General features: G+C 43.8%; 1 protein-coding gene across 18 annotated transcripts in view; it reads left to right on the forward strand.

The window, feature by feature from the left end:
* Spats2l (spermatogenesis associated, serine-rich 2-like) overlaps positions 1–23,956 on the forward strand; it is a 173,868-nt gene that overhangs the window by 88,395 nt on the left and 61,517 nt on the right. For all 18 annotated transcript variants that reach the window (XM_006244992.4, XM_006244990.5, XM_063267193.1 and 15 more), the window contains 2 exons: positions 18,808–18,916; positions 22,005–22,054. In XM_006244992.4, the coding sequence (XP_006245054.1) occupies positions 18,808–18,916; positions 22,005–22,054 (159 nt within the window). The remainder of the gene's footprint in view (positions 1–18,807; positions 18,917–22,004; positions 22,055–23,956) is intronic.

Raw genomic sequence — 23,956 nt, forward strand, 5'->3', positions numbered from 1 at the left:
CCCGAATTAGAGTTGGGTAAGTGGATGGATAACAGATGAGTGAACACAAGTAGTTGAATAGTTAAGTTCTTTGAGACTTATGAAATCCCATTTATGAAATGTTATCAAATCTCCAGGCTTCTTGAAAAATGGTATGAAGGTTAATGGAAATGTCAGCTCATTTTCTCATACTCGTTGCTATTAAAGCATGCCTTAAATTGCTTCTAGAAATGGGAGCTTACTTGGGTTGCTTGGGTTGACTACATGTGCTTCTGCAGGAAAGAAACATCTTTGGAAGATGGTGAGCAAGCACTGTGGTCCCTAGGTGGCAACTGCTCGCAGAATAGATCCCTAAAGCACCCTTGATTGAAGATGGACAGCAACCAAAAGTCTTGTGGTTGGAAATAGTTCACTGTTCACTGGCATTTTCTCCCTTTTATCTTGTTAAAGATTTGTTTTTATTATTGTTAAGTACACGTAGGTGTGTGTCCACTTGTGGCTATGTGCATATGAGTGCATAAATGACTTTTCTTTAAAACAAAGTCCAGCACTAGAAGCTCCATAGATAAATTAGTGGAGAGTGACTGTTAACTTACTTCCTACTTAGCACACTTCGGTATCTTACACTTAAGTGAAATTGATTTATAGAATTTTAAAATAAAGGGTAATGATAAGTAGTAAAGAAAATAGATTTTGTCCGTTTTTTTCATGTATTACTATCAGTTAAATCCAATTTAGTAAGAAAACATGTTGATGAAAGGAAAGGGAATACTTGCCTATAGAGTTAGCATGTATTAGTTAGTATGTAATTAGCATGTTCCTAGGGCCCAGGCATGATAGGATAAGTCATTCTAGTGGTGAATGATTCCTGAGCTGTAAGGGACCCAGTGCCCCTGGGAATGGCCTCTAAGGGAGGCTGTGGGAAAACATAACATGTCTCGAAGGTAAGAACTGTCAGCTTCTCAAGCCCCAGCTGAAGAACCTGAAACAAACCATTTAACTCTTCTGGACTTCAGGTTCCCAGGAAGTAAGCGAGGCATGGTTACAAATCATCTCAGTAGGGTGGGCTGGAGACTGGCTCAGGGGTGAGGACTCACCTGGCAAGTGTGGGATCCCAGGTTCGATCCCAGTATGAAGTCATCAAATGCAACAGTAAGTGTGGAGCTCCTAATACTAAAAAGGATCTGGGTGGAGGGGCATCATCTGTTTATGTTACAAATAAAAATGGGGAAACTGCCTCTAATTAACATTTCTCTCGGGAAACGTCCTGTGCAACCAAGAATGGAGGGGGGAAGAGAAGTCCAGATGAGAAAACATAAAAAAAAAAAATGGACTTGACTTTCAGACTCTGATAGCTATTGCTGAGCTGCACAAAATATAATTGAGACAAGACAATCGGATGACATAGAAATGGGGAACAGCCCAGTCTGTAATATCATCGCCATTTATCGTGAATAGCTTTTAGAGCAGTTCAGGTTATTGAGGTAAATTGGAATGTAAACAGTACCCATACAGAGTCATTAAAATGAAAGGAGGGGAGAGTCTGCTGTCCACACGGCGTGCAAGGAGGTATTGTCACCATTCCTGAGATACGAAGTGTTCACATTGGTGTCCAAGTTTCCATCCACAATAGTTGGATGGGTAATTTATTGCCTCATAATAAGCACGCCCCGTTTTACATTGTTCCTGTAACTCTTGGTCTGTGTTTTACAAAGTACTGAAAATATAGCTCAGGTTTTTATTTGGAGTGGAGGGTAGTCAGAAAAAAGCCAAAAATTTGACTAACAAGATTTCAGCAGATCCGAGGATAGCAATATGCACTATGCTTCGTCTTTAAGATGTTAACCTATTTGATAAAGAAACCATTTCATAGGATTAGAAATGAGTTTTAATGACGTATACTTGTTACAACAAACAAGCATGCGAGCTTCAGGGGAAAACCTTCAGTTTATAATTTTTTCAGGAGAGTTCAGTTTAGCCCAACCCTTAGATTCAAATAGCAAGAACACCAGCTGCACAGCTTTTAGATTTCACTGTGGGACCCGCTCTTGTCATCATTTTCTCATAGGAAAGGGTCATTAAATTTCCCTTTCAAAGAAAGGAGAAACACTGACAATAGTTATTGCCTAATGCTTATGTACAGAACTGCTGTTATTGTTGCTTGGCAACTAGAGGAGATTTGACAAGGAATCTAAAGGAACTGAATGAATAAATGGAACTGTCAGCATCAGTTTCAGGGGATAAGAAGAAATTCACTACTGCAGGATTAGCATTACATTGCTTTGTCCAAGCTACATGCCCGGAATATACAATGTTTCTTCTTCTGTTTCTCCTACCCCCACCCCATCTTCTTCTAGCCTTTCACTGTAACCCCTTTTGTACTATGGCTGAGGGACGGGTAGGAGACAGATGCTTAATGCTAAAGAGTATAAGAGCATGTCACAATGAAGTCATTTGACAGCAGGGAAAAGTACCCCCTGTTAACAGTCCCTCGGAATTTATAGGGACCTCTCCCATCGTCTATTTGTTTCCTACAATGATCCTTCATATTAAATTATGCAAGTTTTTAAGATTTATTTATTTTATGTGTATCTGTGTTTTGCCTGTATGTATGTCTATGTGGAACTGGAGCTACAGACAACCACGGGGATTCTGGGAATCAAACCCAGGTTCTCTGGAAGAGCAGTCAGTCCTCTCAACAGCTGAGTTGTTGAGGATTCAACCTCTGCCCCCTAAATTATCCAATTTTATAGATAAAAGACTAGCAAGGCAACATCAATGATTTCATCTCTTCTGACATTGCACACTGAAAATTTGTAGAAATAGATTTGATGAGCAGACAGACTGGTAGATCTATCATTTAACAGTAAACTCATGTATATTATTACTAAAGCCACTTTTTGTTAATCAGCTATTTCTCCACAACTTGGTCACAATCTCCTTATCAACAGTATGAATTTTTTTATCTTGCTTGTGTACTTGATATTTTTTATAACAGTAATGCTACAAATTTTACCCCACTCCTGGTATCAGCTAATCAAAATTTGGTTTAATAATTTAGTCAAGATTCTATCATGGTAATTGTAGGTAACTATGAATAGAGACAAGTCCTAGGAAGGCAGGAGGTGAGACTGGCCTCCTTAGCCTAGAGGTGGAGGGCAGTGCTTTTAAATGGTAAATGTGAGAATAAGCAGATACAGTTAGGGACAGCCATGATATATATCTTTGAAAGGAGAGAGAGACAAAATACAGAAAAATCTCCAACTTGTAATGCAATGGTAAGAAAGTTTCATCAGGCCAGTGGGGGAGGGGCATATGCCAAAGCTGCCAATGGAAGGATTTTATGTTCCTCAGAGCGTATGTGTCCCCTCAGTGTGGACTGACAGCAGCTGGAAGAGCAATGCATGGGATCAGCCCAACACGACTCTGATGTCAAGCACCTCTGCCTCCTACAACAGCACTCAATTACATTTTTAAAAACTATAAAAAGGAAATTGAGATACATATTTTGAAATTTTACAATAATATTAAAGCGGGAGCTTTTACCTGGAAAAAAGGAATAAAAAGTTTGAAAACCTCTGCTCTGAAATAATTATTAAATTAAAATACTAACTTTTAAGAGGCTGGTGAGGTAGAACAGTTGATGAAGGGAAAGGACCTAAATTCAATCCCCAGAAAGCATTTTAAAAGCCAAGCATAGTAGTGTGTGCTTGCTGGGGAGAAATGGGCAGGCAGATCCCTCCAGTTCAGAGGTCAGCCAGCCCAGCCTGCTTGTCAAACACACACACACACACACACACACACACACACACACACACACTCTCCCTTGCCTTTGCAAACTGAGCCATGCTCTAGTATGAAGGTCTTTTCAACTTTTAGAGTAAGCAATCATTTAGTAACCTTTTCCCCTAACTGTTTCTAACCACATTTAAAGTAAAAGGAAATCCAGTTCCTTCCATGGAAAATTCCAGTTTTTTGCTCCATTATGTCAGCCATCTTGGTTTGCTGTCTTTTTTTACCACATGAGTTAAGTCACTACCCTGTAGGGTACCAAAGCCCTAACTCCAGTAGATGAACCTGGGGTCTCAGGCATTGTAGAAGACAAAGGCAGAGCACCGGACTACAGAGTGAGCGCTTGCCTCAGTCTCCAGAGTAACCCCTCTATTTATATAGAACAGAGTGCACGAACTCTCATTTCTTGTAAAATGCAGGGTTTTCATAAAACCATCTATGATTCATTTGTAACCCAGATTCCTCATGCCTCTATCTTTGGAACCCTTCAGAACTCTGCTTCTCAGTCTTTGAAGATGATCTTCAGTAAAAGCTGTTGCAATGATGATTGATGATCAGTTACATAACTATGGGGGGTTTTATTGTAAAACACTTAACACAACATTTCCCTCGTGGAATTATAAATGCACATATTGTTAACCACAGGCACAGGGTCTCTGGGATTTACCTGTCAAGTGTAAATAAACATTATCTTTGTCACTGCCTTCAACGTCCCTGGAAACCACCAGGTGGTCCTATACATTTACTAGTTTGGTTTTGTTAATATTCCATGTAAGTAGAGTGGGGCAGCATTGGTCCTGTGACTGGCTGGGTAGCGTAATGTCCTTCACGCTGACCCATGTTGTCATGCTGTCCCACAGTTAAGCATCTTCCTTCTCTCATGACGTTTCACTGTGAGTAAATCTTCTATGAATATGTACCCATTGATTATTAATGGAGTCATTCTGCTAATACTTACAGCTCAAATGTAACTTGACTTCTTGAAGGCTGAATGCACAAAGTACATTTCTTTTCTTTTTCTTTTTCTCTTTTTACTTTTTTTTTTTTTTGACTCGTCTCTAGAGGAAAACCAAACAGAATATTGTAGGAAAATAAGATCTGGTCAGTTAATCATTTTAACTGATATTTAAAACAGTGTGTCTTTTATTAGTTGGTCCACCCTTGTAAATAAGAGGGAAAGTATATTCGTGGTTTCCATGGAGTTTTATGGTCTGTTTCCTCCACACCACGGTTAAGAAATGTCCAAAGCTAACATACTTTAGAGATTAAGTTAACTCTCTATGCTGGTATTGACCAAAGGGCAATTAGCTGCTTCCCCTAGTATTGATTAAAGGGTTATAAGTGACTCGTACCCTTTTTATAGTACTTTTATCTGGGCAGTTCTGTGGATGAGAAAAAAACAGAAAAACTACATTAAGAGTGAATGTAAATAATGGCCATTTTTTCCCCAAGTGGAGACTTTAAACTACAAAGAAAATGAGGAAAGAATTCACTGACTGTTCTTTAGAAAGGAAATAAATTAAAAGAATATTGCTTTTCTGCTGTGATTAAGGTACATAAACAAAAATAGCCTGTGGATATAACACTGCTTTTTGTTTTCTGCAGTTACTAAGTGTGACTATAGAATTCATCTGAGATACTAGGTAGACAGAACGTTTCCCTAACCCTCAAGTTGTGTAGGTGTAACAGCTGAGTGGAGCCAATCCTGGTGGACTGAGAGCCTCACCCACTCTGAAATCATCTGCAAGTCTAATCGGTGATTCTGGGGAAATCGGAGAAGAGTCAAACATAGCAATTAAAAACAAGATAACTCGGGCTTACACTGAATATACATTTTTGTTTCTTTATGGTATTTCCCGATGTAAATTGGAGGGACTGTTGCCATTAGCAACCATCTTATATATGGCCTCTTGCTTTTGTTGTCTATGCCCTCTCAGGCAAACTCTATTCAGAAATCATAAGTACAGGAGTACCTTCCATATTAAGAATTAGAATCTTAAAGGGAGATAGGCTCTTAGAGCAAGCTGACTCGTGTAGTTAAGAAACAAGTTTCTTCCTAAATGATGTCATTCTGCCTCCTCAAAGTTGGGGTACCTGCATGCAGCACTGGGTTGCCCTATAAACAGTCTATCCAAAGGTCACCATTCTGTGAGGAAGACCAGCAGAGCCCATCAAGACCCCATTGAATGGTCTCCTTGTTATTTGAAGAGAACACTCTGCCCTGCTCATGGTCTCTCTGCTACTGTCTTTCTGCATGAGTGGCCCCCGGCACACTTATACAATCAGACTCCTCCCAAGCCCATCTCCATAGAGATAAAGTTCCAGATAAGTTCTTCTCAGATGTCACATACCAGCAGGTAACTGTAATGCCTTTTCAAGAGAGGGCTCACCTGAGCACAGTTAGTAGACAGCATGTCCAATGTGTACAAAACCTGGTGTCCAATCCTCAGAACCACATAATGTAGGCATAGTGATATGCAACTGTATTCTGAGCCCTTGGAGGTGGGGATAAGAGACGGGAGGATCAGAAACGCAGAGTCCTCCTCCACTACATAGTGACTTTGAGGCCAGGCTTGGCTGTTTGAGACTATCAGAGAGGAGATGGGAAGAAAGAGAGCACATACCCTATTGAACAGTTTTACTTTACAAAATCCTTATTGTTGAAATAATGATGACCTTGCCTAGTGGAGAGATATGGAAGAATTATGGAATATTCTAAATGATTTGAGAGGTGACCAATTGTCCCTAAGACCTCTCTCCTGTGCCTGTCCTTTTCTCCTATTCCCTCTCCCTCACTGAAGGAAATGAAATTTTTTTTGTTGTCTGGGCACCAGAGAAACACTGGGGACTGAGATTAGTTTGAGGGGAGGTAGAAGAGGAGATGTAGAGTTGTAGGAGAGACAAGGCAGCACAGACTTGTGCTCCAAGGAGAGACGGCCCAGCCTCCTTGGAGCATCTTCAGGCACGGGGCCAAACTTAGTCCATAACTTCCATTATACCTCAAAGTCATGGTTCTCAACTCAGGATGCTCATCAGAACCATGGTGGAGACTTCAGTGCCAAACCATTCATCATATGATTACTTCCTCCTTCTCGTTTCTTGTATGTAAACAGAGACCAGTTACTTCTTCACAAGTAACCCGTGAGTCATTCTCTACACTGCTTGATCTGTTTTCTAGCCCAGGCTACTGTATTAGAATCCTAGCCAGCATCCATTTGATCGCCTAGAATTCATACAAAAAAAAAAAAAAAAAGATTGAATGACCCTAAGTTCACAAATATCATAGCCCTCCCCTGGGCAAATCTTCACTAGCTTTGCCTTATACTCAGGCTCAAAGTTATCAGACGTGGGGCCCTGACCACTTTAGCCCCATGCCTCTGCTCTGAAATCCCATGCCTTTTTAACACCTGGTGCCGCAAGGAGCCTGGACCATCTTTCTTGGAGCACACTTCCTGTGTCCTGCCTTGTCCCCTCTCCATATCCTTCCTCATTCTCCCCTTAAACCAATTTCAGCCCCCAGTGTTTCTCTGGTTCTCAAACAACAGAACATCTTCACTCCTTTTACCAAGTCCATCAAACCTCTGTCTTTCTAGACTATAAATTTCCTCAGGGTCAGGAAGTGTGTCCGTCCCTGCCTTACGGTCCAGCTTGAGAGTCTGGTCACTGTAACTGAATCGATGAATAAACAAACAATGGGACATGAATTAAAAGATCACTCTCAGTTCCAACAGCTTTCCTGTGGTAATGCCTTGACTTTGGTACTCGACTCAGACTCATAAAAATCCCAATCAATAATTTGGCTCTGGCTTACACAAAGTTTAAATCAGTAAATCTCTAGGAGAAGGCTGCAACTGGGTTTTTTGTTTGTTTGTTTTTGGTTTGTTTGTTTGTTTTTGGTTTGTTCGTTTGTTTGTTTGTTTTAAATACAAAATTGGAAGGAATGGCTAACATGTTCCTTGATTGTAGTAACACAAAAACACAAGGTTCCAAAAGTTAACAGCTGGCTGGAACACTGAGTCAGAAATTACATGTTGATATTTAACAAAGACCGATGTAAAATCCCTGGCTGAGTGTTACTGTCTCCCTCCAAGCCTGGGGCTCAGCACTTGTCTTGAGAACAACGTAAGGAGAGCTAATAGCAAGTAAGCCCCCACGGAGACCAGTAATTAGTGTGTATCCTGAAGCATCCGTGTTGGCTTTGACAACTTGAATGAATAAATAGGGCCCCATCAAGGCAGGCACAGGTGCACGGTTCTCTTCTTTGAGTCCCCTCCCCTACTGGAGCAGCGTGCCTATTTATCCAACACTTCACGAGGAAACACTCAGGAGAGCTTGACCACACGGCAAGAGTTGGGAGACTGCAGCGTATGAAAGACTATAGAAGATCACCTGCTTGCTCCATAGTGATGGATTTCTAAGGGGTGCTTCAGTTCTTTAAAATAAGTGCAGGGCTGGCCTGTAGAAATGGGCTTGCCCTCTCGTGTACCAGAAGGTAGCACCAAGTAGAAGAGGTGGGAAGGCTTAGCATCTCCCCTGCCCCCTGCCATGTGCTTCTTATCACCAGCTCTTCTTGCCTGTTTTACTTGTCCTTAATCTCACAGGATATCGGGTCCCTGCATTTGTCTCTAGTGTCCTAATCCATCTTCTTAGGTGCCTTATCAGCCACTTCAACCTACCTGAGCCTCAGGACCCCCACTGTCACTTCACATTTTATAAACCTGCGTCATTCTTCTCCTCTGCCTCTGCTTCTAGTTTGCTAAGAATCTGTGGGATAGGCCATGCCAGCTGGCTCGATGACAGATCTGTGCAGTCTAGCGTTCATGGACCTTCAGGTCTGGTCAGCATTCTTTATTCATCACCACCACTTCCTCTTAGGCTCCCGTACAAGCAGCTCTAAACCGTCCTCTATTCTGTAAGTGTCTCAGATGAATGGTTTCCATAAACGTTCCTCTTCGCCCACTCAAACTTTCATTGTATCTCCATTCTCCATTTCTCCTGTTTCCTTCCTTCTCAAAACTCTGAGGAATAAAAGGGGGACTTCCTTTCTTTCCAAAGAATTGTTTTCTACCTGGATATCTATCTCACCCCTACCATGTGTGCGTGTGTGCGTGTGCGTGTGCGTGTGTGTGTGTGTGTGTGTGTGTGTGTGTGTGTGTGTGTTATGTGTATATCTACATATTGTGTGTGGATGTCTGAGTGTCTGTGCAACAAGCATGTATACATGTGAGAAGGGACTGTGCACGTGTGCAAGCATGATTTTGGGTGTTTCTCCTCAGAATACATCCACATTGTGTTTTGAGACAGGGTAGCTCTCTCATACACACTTGGTCCTGAGACTCACTGGTTCAGCTAGGCTGCCTTGCTGACCACTGAGCCCCAGCAACCCACTTCCCAGGACTGAGAGGACAAGAATGCACCATCTTGGCTGCCTTTCTCTGTGCATGCTGGGTCTCAGACTTAGGCCCTTACGATTGCCCAGGAAGTCCTTAGACTGAGATGGCTCTGGCCCCTCCACAACCTCAGGAAATCTTGTGTCGTGATTTATCTCCTTTCTTTCCTTTCCTCAAATCCCCTCTCACTGCTGGCTCCTTCCTCTGTCAGTGAACGTGCTCAACCCCTTTGGGCAATCATTGTGCAGTGATTGTTTTAAGATGGATTGGAGAGAGGGAGAACCAAGTCAGAAACCCAGTTGTGAGGGTTTTACAGATGCGACGAGAAGAAGGAACCAGCCTAGGTTAGTGAGAGAGATGGGAGTAAACATAGGATTCAGGGGGGACTTTCCTAAGCGGCTGTTGTGTGTTCCTTTGCATTGCTTCCTTCGATGTTTTGGGGGCCCCTCCTACTTTTCCCTGTGAAGTGGAACTTCAGTACATGAGTAACTAGGACCCCCCTCCCAAGACATGCACTGAGAATGGTACCTAGCTTGTTGTTACGTTTTAAGAGACTAGTTGGTGCGATGCGAGAAAGAATGCAGGGGCGAAAGTCTTGTTCCTCAGAGCAGGGTCCATTGCACTGCCTGATTGCACTGTCATCATCACCCTCAGCTTCAGAGCTTAAGGCAGTGCAGGTGAAACTGCCTTGGAGGTCTGGAGGCCAGAGTCTGATGGGGGCCTCAACACAAGGCTTTCGAGTACATGGTCACTCCTTTCCAGGGTCGATGGAGAGAATGGCTTTTCTTGCCTTTTCCTGCCTCATCCTCCCTTCAAACCCCGAAGTGTCTAGTTGAGTCTCACTTTGTGCTGCTGTCACCCACCCTCTTCTTCCTCACAGAGCTGTAGAGTATTGTCACTGTGCTGGGCCCCACCAAGTTAAGCCGAAATGATCTCAGTCCTTCAGAGTTAGCACAACCTTCATTCCATCTGCAGACTGAGTTCTCCATGAAGTTCAGCATCCTCACAGGTTCTGGGGAACCAGACCGTGGGCAAATCACTCCTGCTGGCCACATCCTGTGATCAGGCAGAACCTTAAAGACAGTTAAACCTGCCTTCTCTCAAGTGTCCCAAGCCTCCAGAACTGCATCTTGGTTCTGAGCAGCTGACGGTGAAAGTCTCAGAAGACACACAGAGAGATCCCCACTCAGATTTCCCCCGACCCCACCAGCATGGCGTTTTCCCCATCCTCAGAGCTTCATTTTTCTTTCTAATCCTGTTCTGCTCGCCTCAAAAAGTTAATTTTGATTTGTGCCGGTGGTGTTAATTCCCAAAAAGTCAGCCGAGTAGAACATGACAACACTTCATACATATTGTTTTGCTGGCAGGAAGTAGATATTCGAAAAAAGCAATTAAATTATGGAATTATCCTCAGTGCAAAGGTACCAGCCCGCAAAGAGTATTTCCTTCCACCCAAGAAGATTCACCGAGAGCCGCCTTCATTAGCGTGTAGATAATACTACTGGTCCAGCAAGTGAAGCAATACATACACAGAATCCACGGAGGAGATGTTTTTCAGGCATCTCTGAGAGGCTCAGCATTTGAGAAATGTGACCAAAGCTTATTATAAAGCCCGTGTAGCATTGCAGGAATGGCAAGCCCATAAATAACTGGTTCTTGTTGGTGCAGAGAGGAGGTCGCTGGGTGTTGGATTGCTGCCCTTACTGTAGATAGGACAGTGCTTATCTTTAAGTGTGTAAAGTTCCTCAGGGCTGGAAGCAGCCATCTGCTATGCCTGGGACCTAGGAGGCAGTCGACACATCTGTGACTTGAATCATTTAAGGTTTTAAATACTGCAAGGTACTTTCTGCAGAACTGTAGGCGTGCACTGAAAAAGTGGAGTGAAGACCCAGAACGTCTCAAAGACCTTGTTACTGGACTCCCCACTTCTTCCATTCATTCAGCCACTCATCAGACACTGTGCCTCCATCCCCTGAGTACCCCCCAGTGTTTAGGATGCTGTGGATGTAAGCTATGCCCTAAGCAACTTAAACTCCAGATAGTGTCACACAAGTTACTCTGGAGCTTGCATGACAGCTAGCAACAGTGTGTAGTCAAGACTTGTGGCTTCTCATCTCCCAGTCTCTCACTTTACATTCTGGGTGCATTTCTCCTTAAAAATCTCCCAGGTTTTTTCCTCCTTTGTCAATTAGATGGGCTATTTGACCGTGTTGTTTTTATTTCCAGCTCCATTTGCTAATACAGCCTTTAGGTACTTGCTACATGCTCAAGAAAATGAAACCTTCTCAAACTAGTGCAAATAAAAAGAGGCAATTACACGGGTCTGGCAGGGTGTCACGTGACTTGGGAAGGTAAGGAAACAGCAGGGGTGGGCAGCTCTCTGGGAGGCTGGCCCCATCCATTTCCACACTGCCTCTCTCCCATTCTGAATAATACTTAAGAATCTGATTGGTGCATTCTGGCCTTTCAAGCCAGCGGCTTCCTGACCATTGTGATTCATTGTGAATATGACTCTGATTGCTTCCTGGGCAGACTCACTTACCATGGGGTGCAATTACAGATGATCAGTCCTGGCTTACTGTGGTTCGACTTACAATTTTCACCCTCACCCTGGTGCAAAAGCAAGACCCTTACAACCATTCTAGTTTGCACGTTCAGCACAGTACTAATAAGTCAAGATACTCAGCACTTTTATTTCAGACGAGATCGGGCGCGTTCAGGGTGGTACGGCCGTAGACAGCACTTTTATTTCAGAACATGCTTTGTGCAGAATGGCAGTGCCCAATGTAGGCTACGGAAAATGTTCTGAACTCATGCAAAGCAGACCAGCCTAAGCTATAACGATCTATAGGCCAAGTATACCAAATGCATTTATGGTTTTTTTTTTCAATTTATGTGTGAACATGCGTGTTATGTGAGTGTGTATGCACAAGTGTGCACGTGCCGAAGGAGGTTAGAGGTCAATGCCAGGTGTCTTCCTCAATCACTCTTATTTTTGAGACAGTCTCTGACTGAACTTGGAGCTCACTGATTGGCTACACTACCTGTCCAGCAATCTCCAGGGATCTTCCCATCCCCACCTTCTTGTGGCTTTCGTACATGTACTGCTGCCACCCAGCTTTTTTTACATGGAGATACTGGTGATCCAAAATTTGCTCCTCGTGCATGCACAGCAAGCACTTACCAGCTAAACCATTCCTGCCCCTCCAAACGCATTGTCACCTTACAGTGTTTGTAACTTACGATGGACTTACTGGTGTTTTAACACTGTTGGGGAGTCACGGTGCACCTGTCTGTCCGTCTCACCTGTTTGTTTGCACGTCTCTTTCCCAGCTCTGCCTCTGCCTGCTCTGTTCATGCTCTGTCCAGACACCCAGTGTCAGGACTAGACTTTTAGCAAGTGATTAGATGAGACTAAGAGGGAAACACATGTTGGTCACATTATGAATAGAATGAAGAAAGAACTTAATGGAAGGTGTTGGGCCCACTGTCCCTGAGACTGCAGAAGAAAGGTCTCTAAAGTGCTAGTTACAGGACAATCCTTCCAAAATAAGCCTTGACCAGCATGTAAGCTATGTGTTCTTGCAGTTTCCAAGCCATGCCTTCATGGCCTATTGAGAATACTCCCACTCTGTTCTATTTCAGACTTACAGAGCAGCTAATATATGTCAGACTCTCTAGCAGACACTTTACACGCATCAGTTCTTCCCATTTTACAGGCTCTGGCAGATAATAGCCTCTTCTTATGAACCAAGTTTCACATTTCTGAGCAGTTGACCAAGGTCACATGCCAGAGCCAAGATTAGAGCACAGCTCTGTTAACTCCAGCGCTGCTTCCACGACATCTCTCCATCTAGAGCGTGTCCTCCTGTCTGTGGGCAGGCGTACTCGCTCTTCTGTAGTGCCACCGTACCTTGCCCATACAAAGAACACAGCACTGACTCTCGTTACAGAGTCCCTGGCTCAGCTGCTGCCCTGGTGGCACCTCCTTGGGACAGAACTGTAGCTGGCTCTCTCTTGTATCACTCAGAGCAGACTCGGCTGATGTCTGTCTCCGAAGCTGACTCTGGAAGGACAGACAGGTGGTATACTTCATAGCTCCCAGACTCTAAAAATACCACTGTTCCTGATCATATAGCAGGAGAATTGTAAGAATTTTAAGTATTCTTCCAGTCTCTGATGGCGCTGTAAAGAACATGCGTATGTTCTCTCTGCCTGTATAACGCTTGGGGCGCAGTCTGTCAGTGGGGACCCACTGTGCTACTCTGGATGGTGGATACAAAAGTAGATGCAGGTGGCTGTGTGGTGCCAGCACACTGGCGGGATATTCGATTGGCTCCAAGCAGCAGCTGGATGTGGCTACAGGCAGACTCTCACTAGATAAGCAGTCATTAAATACTGCACACACAGTATCAGTCGTTCCAGAGGAGACACGGAAACCATGCAGAAACGGCAGAGAAGGATCCCACCCTCAGACTGCTTGCAGTCAAGTCAAAACAGTGTGCACGCAAATCCGTAGGATCTGAAGGAGGTGTTCAAACATTTAAAGACACCTACTGGGGAAGGGCTTTGAAGTTGAGTCGGGAATGCTTTAGGTAGGAAGGGTTAAGGACTTCGTGCATGCTTGGCCTTTCAGCTGAAACATGAGAATGGGGACATGATACATCTTAAGTCAAAGGAGGAGCCCTGATGAAAGTGCGGGGTGAGAAGTCAAAACTGGGTATGAGGCGCTTGTCTGTGCTGGGTAGAGGAACAGAGTCACTCTTGAAAAAAGCAGGATGGTGCCCTGGCACCCTATGGCCTTGAATACCAGAGTACACTTGGTTCTAAATCTTCAGTAAGAGAATAAGATGGTCATGATTCTGTGGCCATCACTCCATCTCCATGTGTTCTGAACCCATGGGTTCAGGTCACCACAGATCAAGAATATTTTGGAAAGAAAATGAGCATATACAAAATTTTGTCTTGTCATTATTTCCTAAACTATGCAAGATAACTATTTTCACAGTGTTTGCATTGAGGGTGGGATGTATTTTAAAATACATATTTAAAGTACCCGGAGAATTTGCATAGGTTACATGCACACCCATTTTTTGTAAGGAACTTGGGCTGCTATGGGTTTTGTTATCTTAGGATCCTGGAACACATCTCCCACAGGACCACAGGAAAACTATATTTTTGGAAGGACGGCAGCATCAGGGTGAACTTCCAATGGAGAGACTAGAAGTGGAAAGACTGGTTATTCTGTGTCTGTTGATAATGCTAGGTCTTGGCTGATCCCACAGCAGTGCAAGGAGATTGAAAATTCCTCTCTGGATCGCTTTTGAAACTCCAGCGTGGTTTAAGACTCACTGGTAAGCCAAGAAGAAAGCCCAAGAAGCCATCACAGACAGGCTCAATAACGTGCGGTGTGAACAAGGAAACCCGTTAACAGCCCTTCAACCAGAGACAACTCAGCTATGAACCGAAGAGCATCCCACCACTTGGTTAATGCGTGAGCCAATAGGGTGAGGTCTGGTGCAGAATATGTCAGACCCCGCAGGGCCAGAGAGGAAAGCCACCGAGAAAAGAAGGAAACCAGATGAAAAATACTCAGAAGGCAACATCACAACCACCCCTTTCTAAATAGGAAATTGAATTCGCCAAACCAGACATAAATCAGTAGAAGCAAAGCAGATGAGCACGATACTGGAAGGCTGAAGCAGTTGCTAAATGAAGCGCTAACCAGTCGTCTTGACTGCCACCCAGCAGGCTGAATGGCTGCCTGGTGGGCACGAATGGACCTCTCTGTCAGTTTGGCAGGAGAGCCCCTTAGGATTCCCGTCAAGGGCAGCAGCTTCCAGCTTCATTCTAAAGCTTTGGAAGGGCCCCGGGCTGTAGCGAGTGGCTGTGTGTGAGAAGCAGGGCCAGAAACAGATTCTGCTGCACAGCCATTGCCTGCATGAATTTTATGAATTCTCCGTATGCAAACTACCATTAGTCATGCATGGATGGAGCCGTTCCAGCAACTCTCAGAAGCTGTATTTCCACAGGCAGCCGCAGCCGCTGAGCACAACAGGGCAACACCGCTTTGGCTATCCATGCCCCGTGCTGCCACTCTTCCTTAGACTTGAATGCCCAAACCCTCAGAGTCTGCAGGATTGTGAATAGCAGCTGGCTGGGTCCTGCATTTTAATTTGCACAGAGGAGCCCTGTGATCTCTCCATCCTCCACGAAGTCATTTCCATGCAGAGATGATGCACTGGATTTATGAATTGTGCCGCTCTCTTGACATTGCCAGAGACCAGTGACCAGAGCAAATAGAAGTTAGCCCAGGGTTCAGCATTACTAAGGAATGGCCAAGAACAGACAAGATCCCCCACCTTACCTGCTCATTTCTGTAAAGCTCAGAATACCTCCTCTAGTTAAGGACCAACTCTACAAGTTGGTACTACTTCTTACCGATCTGATATCGGAACTCAATTAGTGATGATTTTCTAGAGAGACATTCGGAACTAAGATATATAAAATAAGGAAGGGCTGGGGAGATAGTTCTGTTGGAAAAAAACTTGCATGAGGACCTTAATTTGATCCCCAGCAACCACACGACAGTTAGTCACTGTGATGCATACCTGTAACCCCAGGACCGAGGAAGTAGAGACAAGCAGATTCCTGAAGCTCCCTAGGTTTTAGCTCCCGGTTCTGTTAGAGAATCCATCTCAAAATATAAGGTGTCTTGGGGTTGGGGATTTAGCTCAGTAGTAGAGCGCTTGCCTAGGAAGCGCAAGGCCCTGGGTTCGGTCCCCAGCTCCGAAAAAAAGAACCAAAAAAAAAAAATACATATATATATGGTGTTTTGCAGAAGACACCAAATGTTGACCTTTGGCCTTCACATGCGTGCATGTGCACTCACCGCTTATGGGCATGCACTCACCCACACGTACACGCACGCACATACACACTTGCCAGTGACCACACAATACTGTCTGTCTGCACGTAGCTGTCCATGCTTATGTGGTCTTTGTTTCTGATTTTACAAGGATGGGAAGAGTACTGCAGGCGTCTGAGGAGAAAGTGTGTATTGAGCAATGGCTTACACTGTATTTGCCTTAACATAATGAAACATGTTTTGCAGAGGAGAGTCTAGAAGCAAGGGAGCAATTGTTTTTATGTTGATTTTATGAGTCTGGTCTTTGCTAGTCTCATAGCTGTGTGTAGGTGGCTTGAAAACTTTGGTCTAATGTTACAATAATGTTCTTAAGGTAATTAATAACTAAGCATTTTATTATTCAGAAAGGCATGTGGCAATAATGATGGTCATTATTATGAAGTTTTACATATGAACAAACTGCAGTGGCTTGAACTGCTAAAATTATATTTATTTAAAAGGTATTAGGAGTGTAATACAGGGAACTCCAACGCACTACTAGGTACAAGGCAAATATTATGTACTATTACCGTTGACGACTTTCCTGGGCTGGCTTTGGCTTTTGTTTCTTTGCATCTCGGTTTAAATATAGCGATTTATACGTGCCAGGCAAGTGCTCTAACAACTGAGCTCCATTCTTGACCTCAGCTTAGCTTCTTTTAAAAACATTTTTATATTCAACGTGAAAGAATACCTCTCTTTGAAACATGATGAATAGATGTGAGGAGAGGACTCAGCAAACAACTGAGGAATGCTCACAGGGCCAACATGAAGTACATAGCCTCATAGACCCTGCCTTGTCTGGTCCCTGTCAAGTCTGACCTCTACTGTGCTCCAACAGCCTCGTCCTCTGTTGTCCTCCATCTTCAGGGTGGAGTCCTGCTTGTCCTGCCCAGAGTGCTTGCCCCCACCATCGCCCTTCCCATCCCCTTCCCCTCCCCACCCTTACCCCTTCCATCCAACTCTTGTCACTTTCCATGGTCATTTGAGCATCGTGTATAACCCCTATGACCTTTATATTTCAGGAAGTTTAGTGCCTCACCACACAGTGGTTCTCAACCTACCTAATGCTGCAACTCTTTAACGCTGTCCCCCTGTGGTGAACCCCAACCATAAAATTATTTCTTTGCTACTTCATAACTGTAATTTTGCTACTGTTATGAATCATAATGTAAATATATGATATGTGGGACATCTGATATGCAGCCCCCAAAGGGGTTGAGACCCACAGGTTGAGGACCACCGCAATGAGGATTTAAAAGGAGTATTTACAAGGTCAGTTTAGTAGCACATGTGTACCACTGGGGAGGCAGAGACAGGAGAGTTTGAGGCCATATAATGAGACCCTGTCTAAAGTAAATAACTAGTAGTCACTGAACTGGAGTTTTAAAGAGGGGCAGCAAAGCATTGAAGAACTTAGTTTTTTTTTTAAAGAGTCAGTTTTTCTAATGAAGTCTAGAGAAACTAAGAAGCATAAAATGTGAGAATAGTAAAAACCCAAAGGAGTATTGACTGACATATACAAGCACACATTCTATTAAAATCTCCACAAAGCTCAAATGTTTAGCATTTTTAAATGTCAGGATTTGAAACCAATCTTCTGGTCAATAATGTCAACATCGCTACAAGTCCTATGCCCATAGCCTATGCAATTTCCTCATTATAATCAAAATACTGTTATTTACAGATCTGTGTGGAACGGGCACCCTATTTTCTTACATCATCAAAAATTAGTCTGCACTGCTCAGTTAAATGTCTGGTCAATAAGTGTCATATTACATGTACCATGCTTCTATAATCCATACCCCATGAATCCAATTATAAGAAATTCCGTTTAACTCTAAACCCACTGGTCCTGACAACTCTGAGTGGCTCGTGTATAGATCGCACCATTCTCTAATGAGTGCTTCCCGTTGCCTCTGAGGTGTGCTTGCATTTGTTAGTACAGGAATCCTTCTCGTAAGACAGGGGTAAGATAGGTTATGCTGAAATGTGGAGAACGGTCTGTAATAATCGCAAGTTCTCTGAGATAAAGGTCAATTAATTCTAGCAGGCAACCAGAAAGAATCTATGCTACGGTTGATGGAGGGGCCCCTACGTCACTGAGGAGTGAACACTTGCTTACAGGCCTCAGAATCCTTGGCTCACCCATGCATTTACCTTCGCTCTGCTCAACGGTGGTTATTTTTCCGAATGGCGTTTAGGAGATCATTTTCTGTAGTATGGCTGGGACTGCCATCTCACAAACGCAGAGCCCCACAGTCTGCTGTCCTTATAAACAGGGATGGAGTCTCACAGCACACGTCTGTGACCCTCAGATAACTGCTTCCACTGTGCCCAGAGAGAAGCTGAGGCATGAGACTATTTCTGTATGTTTTCTAAAGATACTCCTGAGCGAGTGGAAAGGAAGCCTGAGACAGAAAAAGATTCTGTGTCCTCGCAGAGAACACATCTTGTATGTATCTCAGCCTCCGGGAGGGTTGGCTGCCAAATCAGAGCTGGCTTTGCACAGTTGTTCTTCCAGCCCCACAAGGAGACCTTGTGAGGTGGATACACGAATAAAGCCAGCATTCAGGTGAGCACCAGCGCTTACTTCTCTAAAAGGCCTGGAGCCTGTTTGCTGGCGAGAAGACAGAGGGGTTACCTTTCCTGGGCTTTTCCTGTTCTATCTAGCAAGGATCTGTGGTGAACAGTACTCGTGGTGTTTACCTTTCTGCTTTTCTCTTCCTTTTCTTCTAGATCTACGCAGTTAGATCAGTTGTTCCGAACAAAAGCAATAATGAAATTGTCCTGGTGCTCCAACAGTTTGATTTTAATGTGGATAAAGCCGTGCAAGCCTTTGTGGACGGTAGGTGAAACTGAAATGGGGAACTGATTAAATCCAATAGTGTCTATTTGTTTTCCTTAAATGAACTGAGCGTTAAATAGTTTCTAATACTTCTCATAAAAAATAAAAACATGATACAACTTTAATCACCTCTGGAGGCAGAGGCAGACTCTGTGAGCTCAAGGACAGCCTGGTTTACATGGTAAGTCTCAGACCAGGTAGGGATGCACAGTGAGACCCTGTGTTCTAGGCTAGCTAGGACTACACAGTGAAAACTTACCTCAAGGAAGGAAACAAATAAAGAAACCAAAAAGTACAACAGACTTCAAAGAGCACGGACACATTATAAAGGCAGAATGAAGAAGGGCCTTTTCCACTCTTTTGAAAGAAGAGACTGAAGACTTCTAGAGGACACCAATTATAAAGCTACCGGATCTTTGCCAATTATCTCAGTTTGTTAAACATGTCCTTTATTCGATGGCGTCCCTGTGAGTAGAGGACGGTACCCTTCATGGCTGACCAGGAAGGCCTCACCTCTTCAAGTCTGCTGAGTTTCATGGCTCTGAAATTCCATGCTCAGTCTAAGTGAACTGAATTCCTGACAGCTATATATCACTCGGTTAATCATACAGCCAGTTCATCTGCCTCTTAATTGATTTTGGTCTCTTAGGAAGTGCCTTGCCAGTGGTATTGCAGAATCTCAGGTCTGAAAAGGTGCTGATTCTGCAGTTATTTACAGGTTTGGGTATCTTTTCTAGAAATTGTAGAGAATTTTTTCCTTAATATTTTGTCTTGAATGAAGATATTCTTGTCACAGTTATTAAATGTACTGTTTCCTGGCATTTTTTCCCCATTCTGTAAATAATGGACTAGCTAAACGCAGCCTGAGAAATAGCGTCCAGAGAAGGCATCTCAACTGTACCTTCTTCACACCGTGTTAGGGATGGTGTGATCTCCTTGATGTGTGAGGAATGGACTAATTCTCTTGAGTTTCACAAGGATAGTTAGGCAGTTCAGGGCCAGATCCAGAACCCAAGCTCCATGCTCACATTCTGTATCAGCAATCGATGCTCAGGGTCCTAACTAAATGGACAGATGATGACCGTTCATACAGATGTGCAAGCAAATCTCCTGCCTGAGGCTTTCTCACTGTTTGCCCTGCCTCACTATATGCTCTATGAAGATTATATTGAAGTATAAACTTTAGTCATTAGGACCAATGGTAGCTGCGATTTGCCCCCCCACACATACACCCTCTTTAAATGTCATGAATGTGCACATCCAAACTCTGAGGCGGTCTCCTGTCTGGTTTCCCTTGCCACACCACTTGCATGAACACAGGTTCAGAGCAAGTTAGAGGCTGCTTTGTTCACCCTGTCCCACCCCCCCTCCCATTACAAAGGGTTTCTGTTAAAGTGTGACCCGGACTAAATGCACAGAGGCAGCAGTGATGGACTGTTGTCAAAGCAGTTGGAACTTGAATGGAAAGCCTTGCTCCTGGAGTTTCCACCTTGTCCCTGTCAAGGTCTCATCAAAGCTGAGACTCCTCATCGGTTGAGTTGCAAACCAATGGAAAAAGTTGCTTAAAACTCAATAGGAGTCAAAAAAATATTTGTTGGGAGTGTTTTGTGAGCCACACTGAAATCACTAATTCAAATGGCTTTACTGAAAGACCTCCAGGCACGTCTGGCACCATTAAAATTTAATAACAATGCTTTCAGAATCCTGTGTAAATACGGGTATTTCTTTACAGTTACTCTGTGTAAGCTCTTGTCCAAATCACAAGTAAAGTCCTCAGTGTCAAAATAGGAACAGACAAATGGGTGCTGTACCCACAACACAGCACTTGCCTTTGGAACGGCTTTTAACAGTTTTTTTTGTTATTTTTTAATTTTTCCTTTATGTAAAAAGTGGCAGCTTAGCTACAAGACACCAAGGAGAAATGACAAACCCCAGGAAAGTGTTGACGATCATTAACTCCTTTGGGCAAATGAGAGAAATGCCAGCCCAGTTACTGAAACGTACAAATTCTATTTTACTTTTGGGTGTAGCCGTGCCATTTCAAGTGCATGTGACTCAAACAAGACAAGGAGGGCACTGAATTGGAAGCTCTGGGTAGACAGGGGTGATGGGGCCTGTTAAACACCGTCACGTCCTGCTTGTCTGTTAGTGGCATCAACCACAGGAGCTACTAATTTGAAACTTATCCTGGAGACCAACCAGTCTGAAGTTAATCTCTGGTTAGCCACTACCTTGTAGACAGTTATTATTATAATATATGCTATATTAATGTAAAGCGATCCGAGAGTGCTTAAAATTGTTAGAGTATGTACAACCCTCTCCCTTATGAAATCCCTGCTTCTATGGAATCGACCGATTCTTCAATATCAGTAACTAGTTGAGTTTATAACCAGCAAGTTAATATAAAGAGATTTTTAATATAAATAGATTGTTAAATCGCATAGAGACAGATTGTAGTTGAAAGTGATGAAGTATTTCTTAGCTTAGGGTCAAGGTTATGTGTGTGAGTGGGTCAAGCAGAGCCTGGGACCCAGTTAGTCATTTAACAAACTTTGTTGGTTTGAAATGGAAGCCTTGTAAAGGACACATCCTCCCCTCTCCGTGGTGGGTGGAGGAAACAGAGTCTCTCTTCCTCAGACCCCCGAAAGTCTTGAACTAATGAATGAGTCGAAAAGGAGCAAGGTCTGCCCGTCGTGGTTAGTAGTACGGAGAAGCCCAGGTTTGGATCAAAGCTTTATTCACATCCCAAACAGAGCAATTTTAATTCTACCTGTGGCAATGAGGCTATCAGAAAACTCTCGAGACACATCTCATATCCCCTGAGAGAACAGGGTTAAAAAAAGTGTGCTCCACAAAGCAGGGCTTAATATTTTTATAAAACCAAGATTGTGCAGTGAATTAAATGAAGATCTTGGAAATAAGAAACAGAACTGGCATTTTTATTAAGGTAGGCCGTATCAAAATAAATGAAGAAGTTTGCCCTGCCAGCCAACCGCCATCCCCCCGCCCTATCGCTACCAAGCACGGGGGAATTTTCTGTTCGTCTTATTGTGCGGATATTTGCTGAAGATTCTTTCTTTTTATCTAGGCAGTGCTATTCAGGTTCTTAAAGAATGGAGCATGACGGGGAAAAAGAAGGTAAGATTAAGGGTGACGGTGAGTTAGTGAGATCTTCAGTCAAACCTTCAGGGCTGTTATCATTTCAACAAAGCTGCCAATTTTGTGGTTCATTCGAACTTGTTAATATGCATACCCAGAGAGCTTCCAAATCTACACCTTGCTCCTGTTGCCAGCTACGTTCGCTCCTAAGGCCCTTATTTTCCGTTCAGTGTGTGTGTGTGTGTGTGTGTGTGTGTGTGTGTGTGTGTGTGTGTGTGTGTGTGTGTGTGTGTGTTAATCAACCAGGTGTGCTCAAGGAGCACCAGAGTTGTGCTTCTTTGTAAGTATTAAGAGGTGACACATTGGAGATCCTAATGTGCCCGAACATGTCCCATAGCACAAAGGCAGAAATTAAGGAGTGCTTTAAAGATACTTAAAAAGCCCAAAATACATTTTCTAATTTTTTTTCTTTCCCCAAATGAATCTAGCCAATGCTGCTTTAAGATACCTTTCCCCCTGAAATCTGACTTCAGTCTTCAATAAAAGAGAAAATGCTGTAAAGCCATAGAGAGTGGGGTCCTCCTGGAACTCTCTAGAGCTGCTCCTGGAGGGCAATGGAAAGACTGTCCAATGCCCCATTCACATGACAATACTGTGCTGTCTAATCACAGGAAGTGGGGCTCCTGGGCACAGGCCTGGTGTGTGCAGACAACAGCGTCCCTTTTCCACACTGACACCACAGGGCCTGCTGTTTTGATTCTCATGGGATGTAACCTACCCTGCCCACGAAGGGAAGATCACAGGCCTGTGAAACAGGTTTTGAACCAACCAAATGCAGCCACGTTGCTTTCATGCAGCCCCAAATTACAGACATTGCTGAAACCGTCCTTTCCTCCTTCAGGTTTCACGTAGAATAGGAGGAAGAAGGAGATTTTGCCCGTTTTGTTTGCCGCCATTTTTGACAGTCTCTGCTTCTCTTTAATCATAGCTTCCCAGGCTTCCCAGTGAGATAAAGACGATTTGCAAGTGATTGAAAGGCTGTATTTATCTTTACGTGGAAAAAATACTCAGATGTGTGCTTCGGTTTTTACATTTCTGAGATGGGGGCCGGGAGAGAAGCAGAGACAGCAGCTGCAGACGCGGTTTCTTAGTGAGGACCCTCTTATGGGTTCAGTAGGGAGATGGTCTCCAGACCCAACTCAGTGGACACGGACTCCAACTCCAAAGCCAGCGGTGGGGACAGTGTCCTCTGTCCCTCTTCACCTGCGGTCAGCAGTCAGATCCCTCACCCAGAAGAACCTGGGCATGACTGTGATGTTTTGGAAAAGAAAGGGAATAGGTGTCAGTTGGTCTCTGAGTGTGCTGGAGGACAGAGCCCAGGTCCCACAGGTGGGACACACTTTCTAATGGGTCTGGTATCTGCACCACTGATGGTTAAGTACATTGAACACCAAACAGGTAAAAATCCAAAGTCAAGGGCTCCTGGGGTGACCCATCAGGTAAAAGCATTTGCTACCAAACCTGACTACTTGAGTTTGTTCCCTGGGATCCATATGGTGAAAGGAGAGAGAACCCAGTCCTCCATGCTGTCCTCCCACCTCCACACATGCTTTATAATACACAAGTGTTGGAGGAGGGAGGAAGGAGAGGAAGGAAGAGAGGAGGGAGGGAGGAGGAGAGAGAGGCTGGGCATGTACACATTCAAGAAAAATGGACCTATCAATTAGAAACATGTTGTCCATTTCCTAGTTACTTTTTTATACTCAGTGACCAAGCGTTTGGGGAGAAATACAGTAAAATTCTGTGAGACTCTAAAACACTCTGATATAAATGTAATGCGGGGCTATTTCAATGTATATGTAATAAACAGCTGAGAAGTCCTGGGTCAGGGTGGAGTGGACAAATTTGGTATTGCCTTATAATAGCCATTGCCTGGGCGTA

Source organism: Rattus norvegicus, chromosome 9 (genome assembly GCF_036323735.1).
Source record: "Rattus norvegicus strain BN/NHsdMcwi chromosome 9, GRCr8, whole genome shotgun sequence".
In the NCBI taxonomy this organism is placed as follows: Eukaryota; Metazoa; Chordata; class Mammalia; order Rodentia; family Muridae; genus Rattus; species Rattus norvegicus.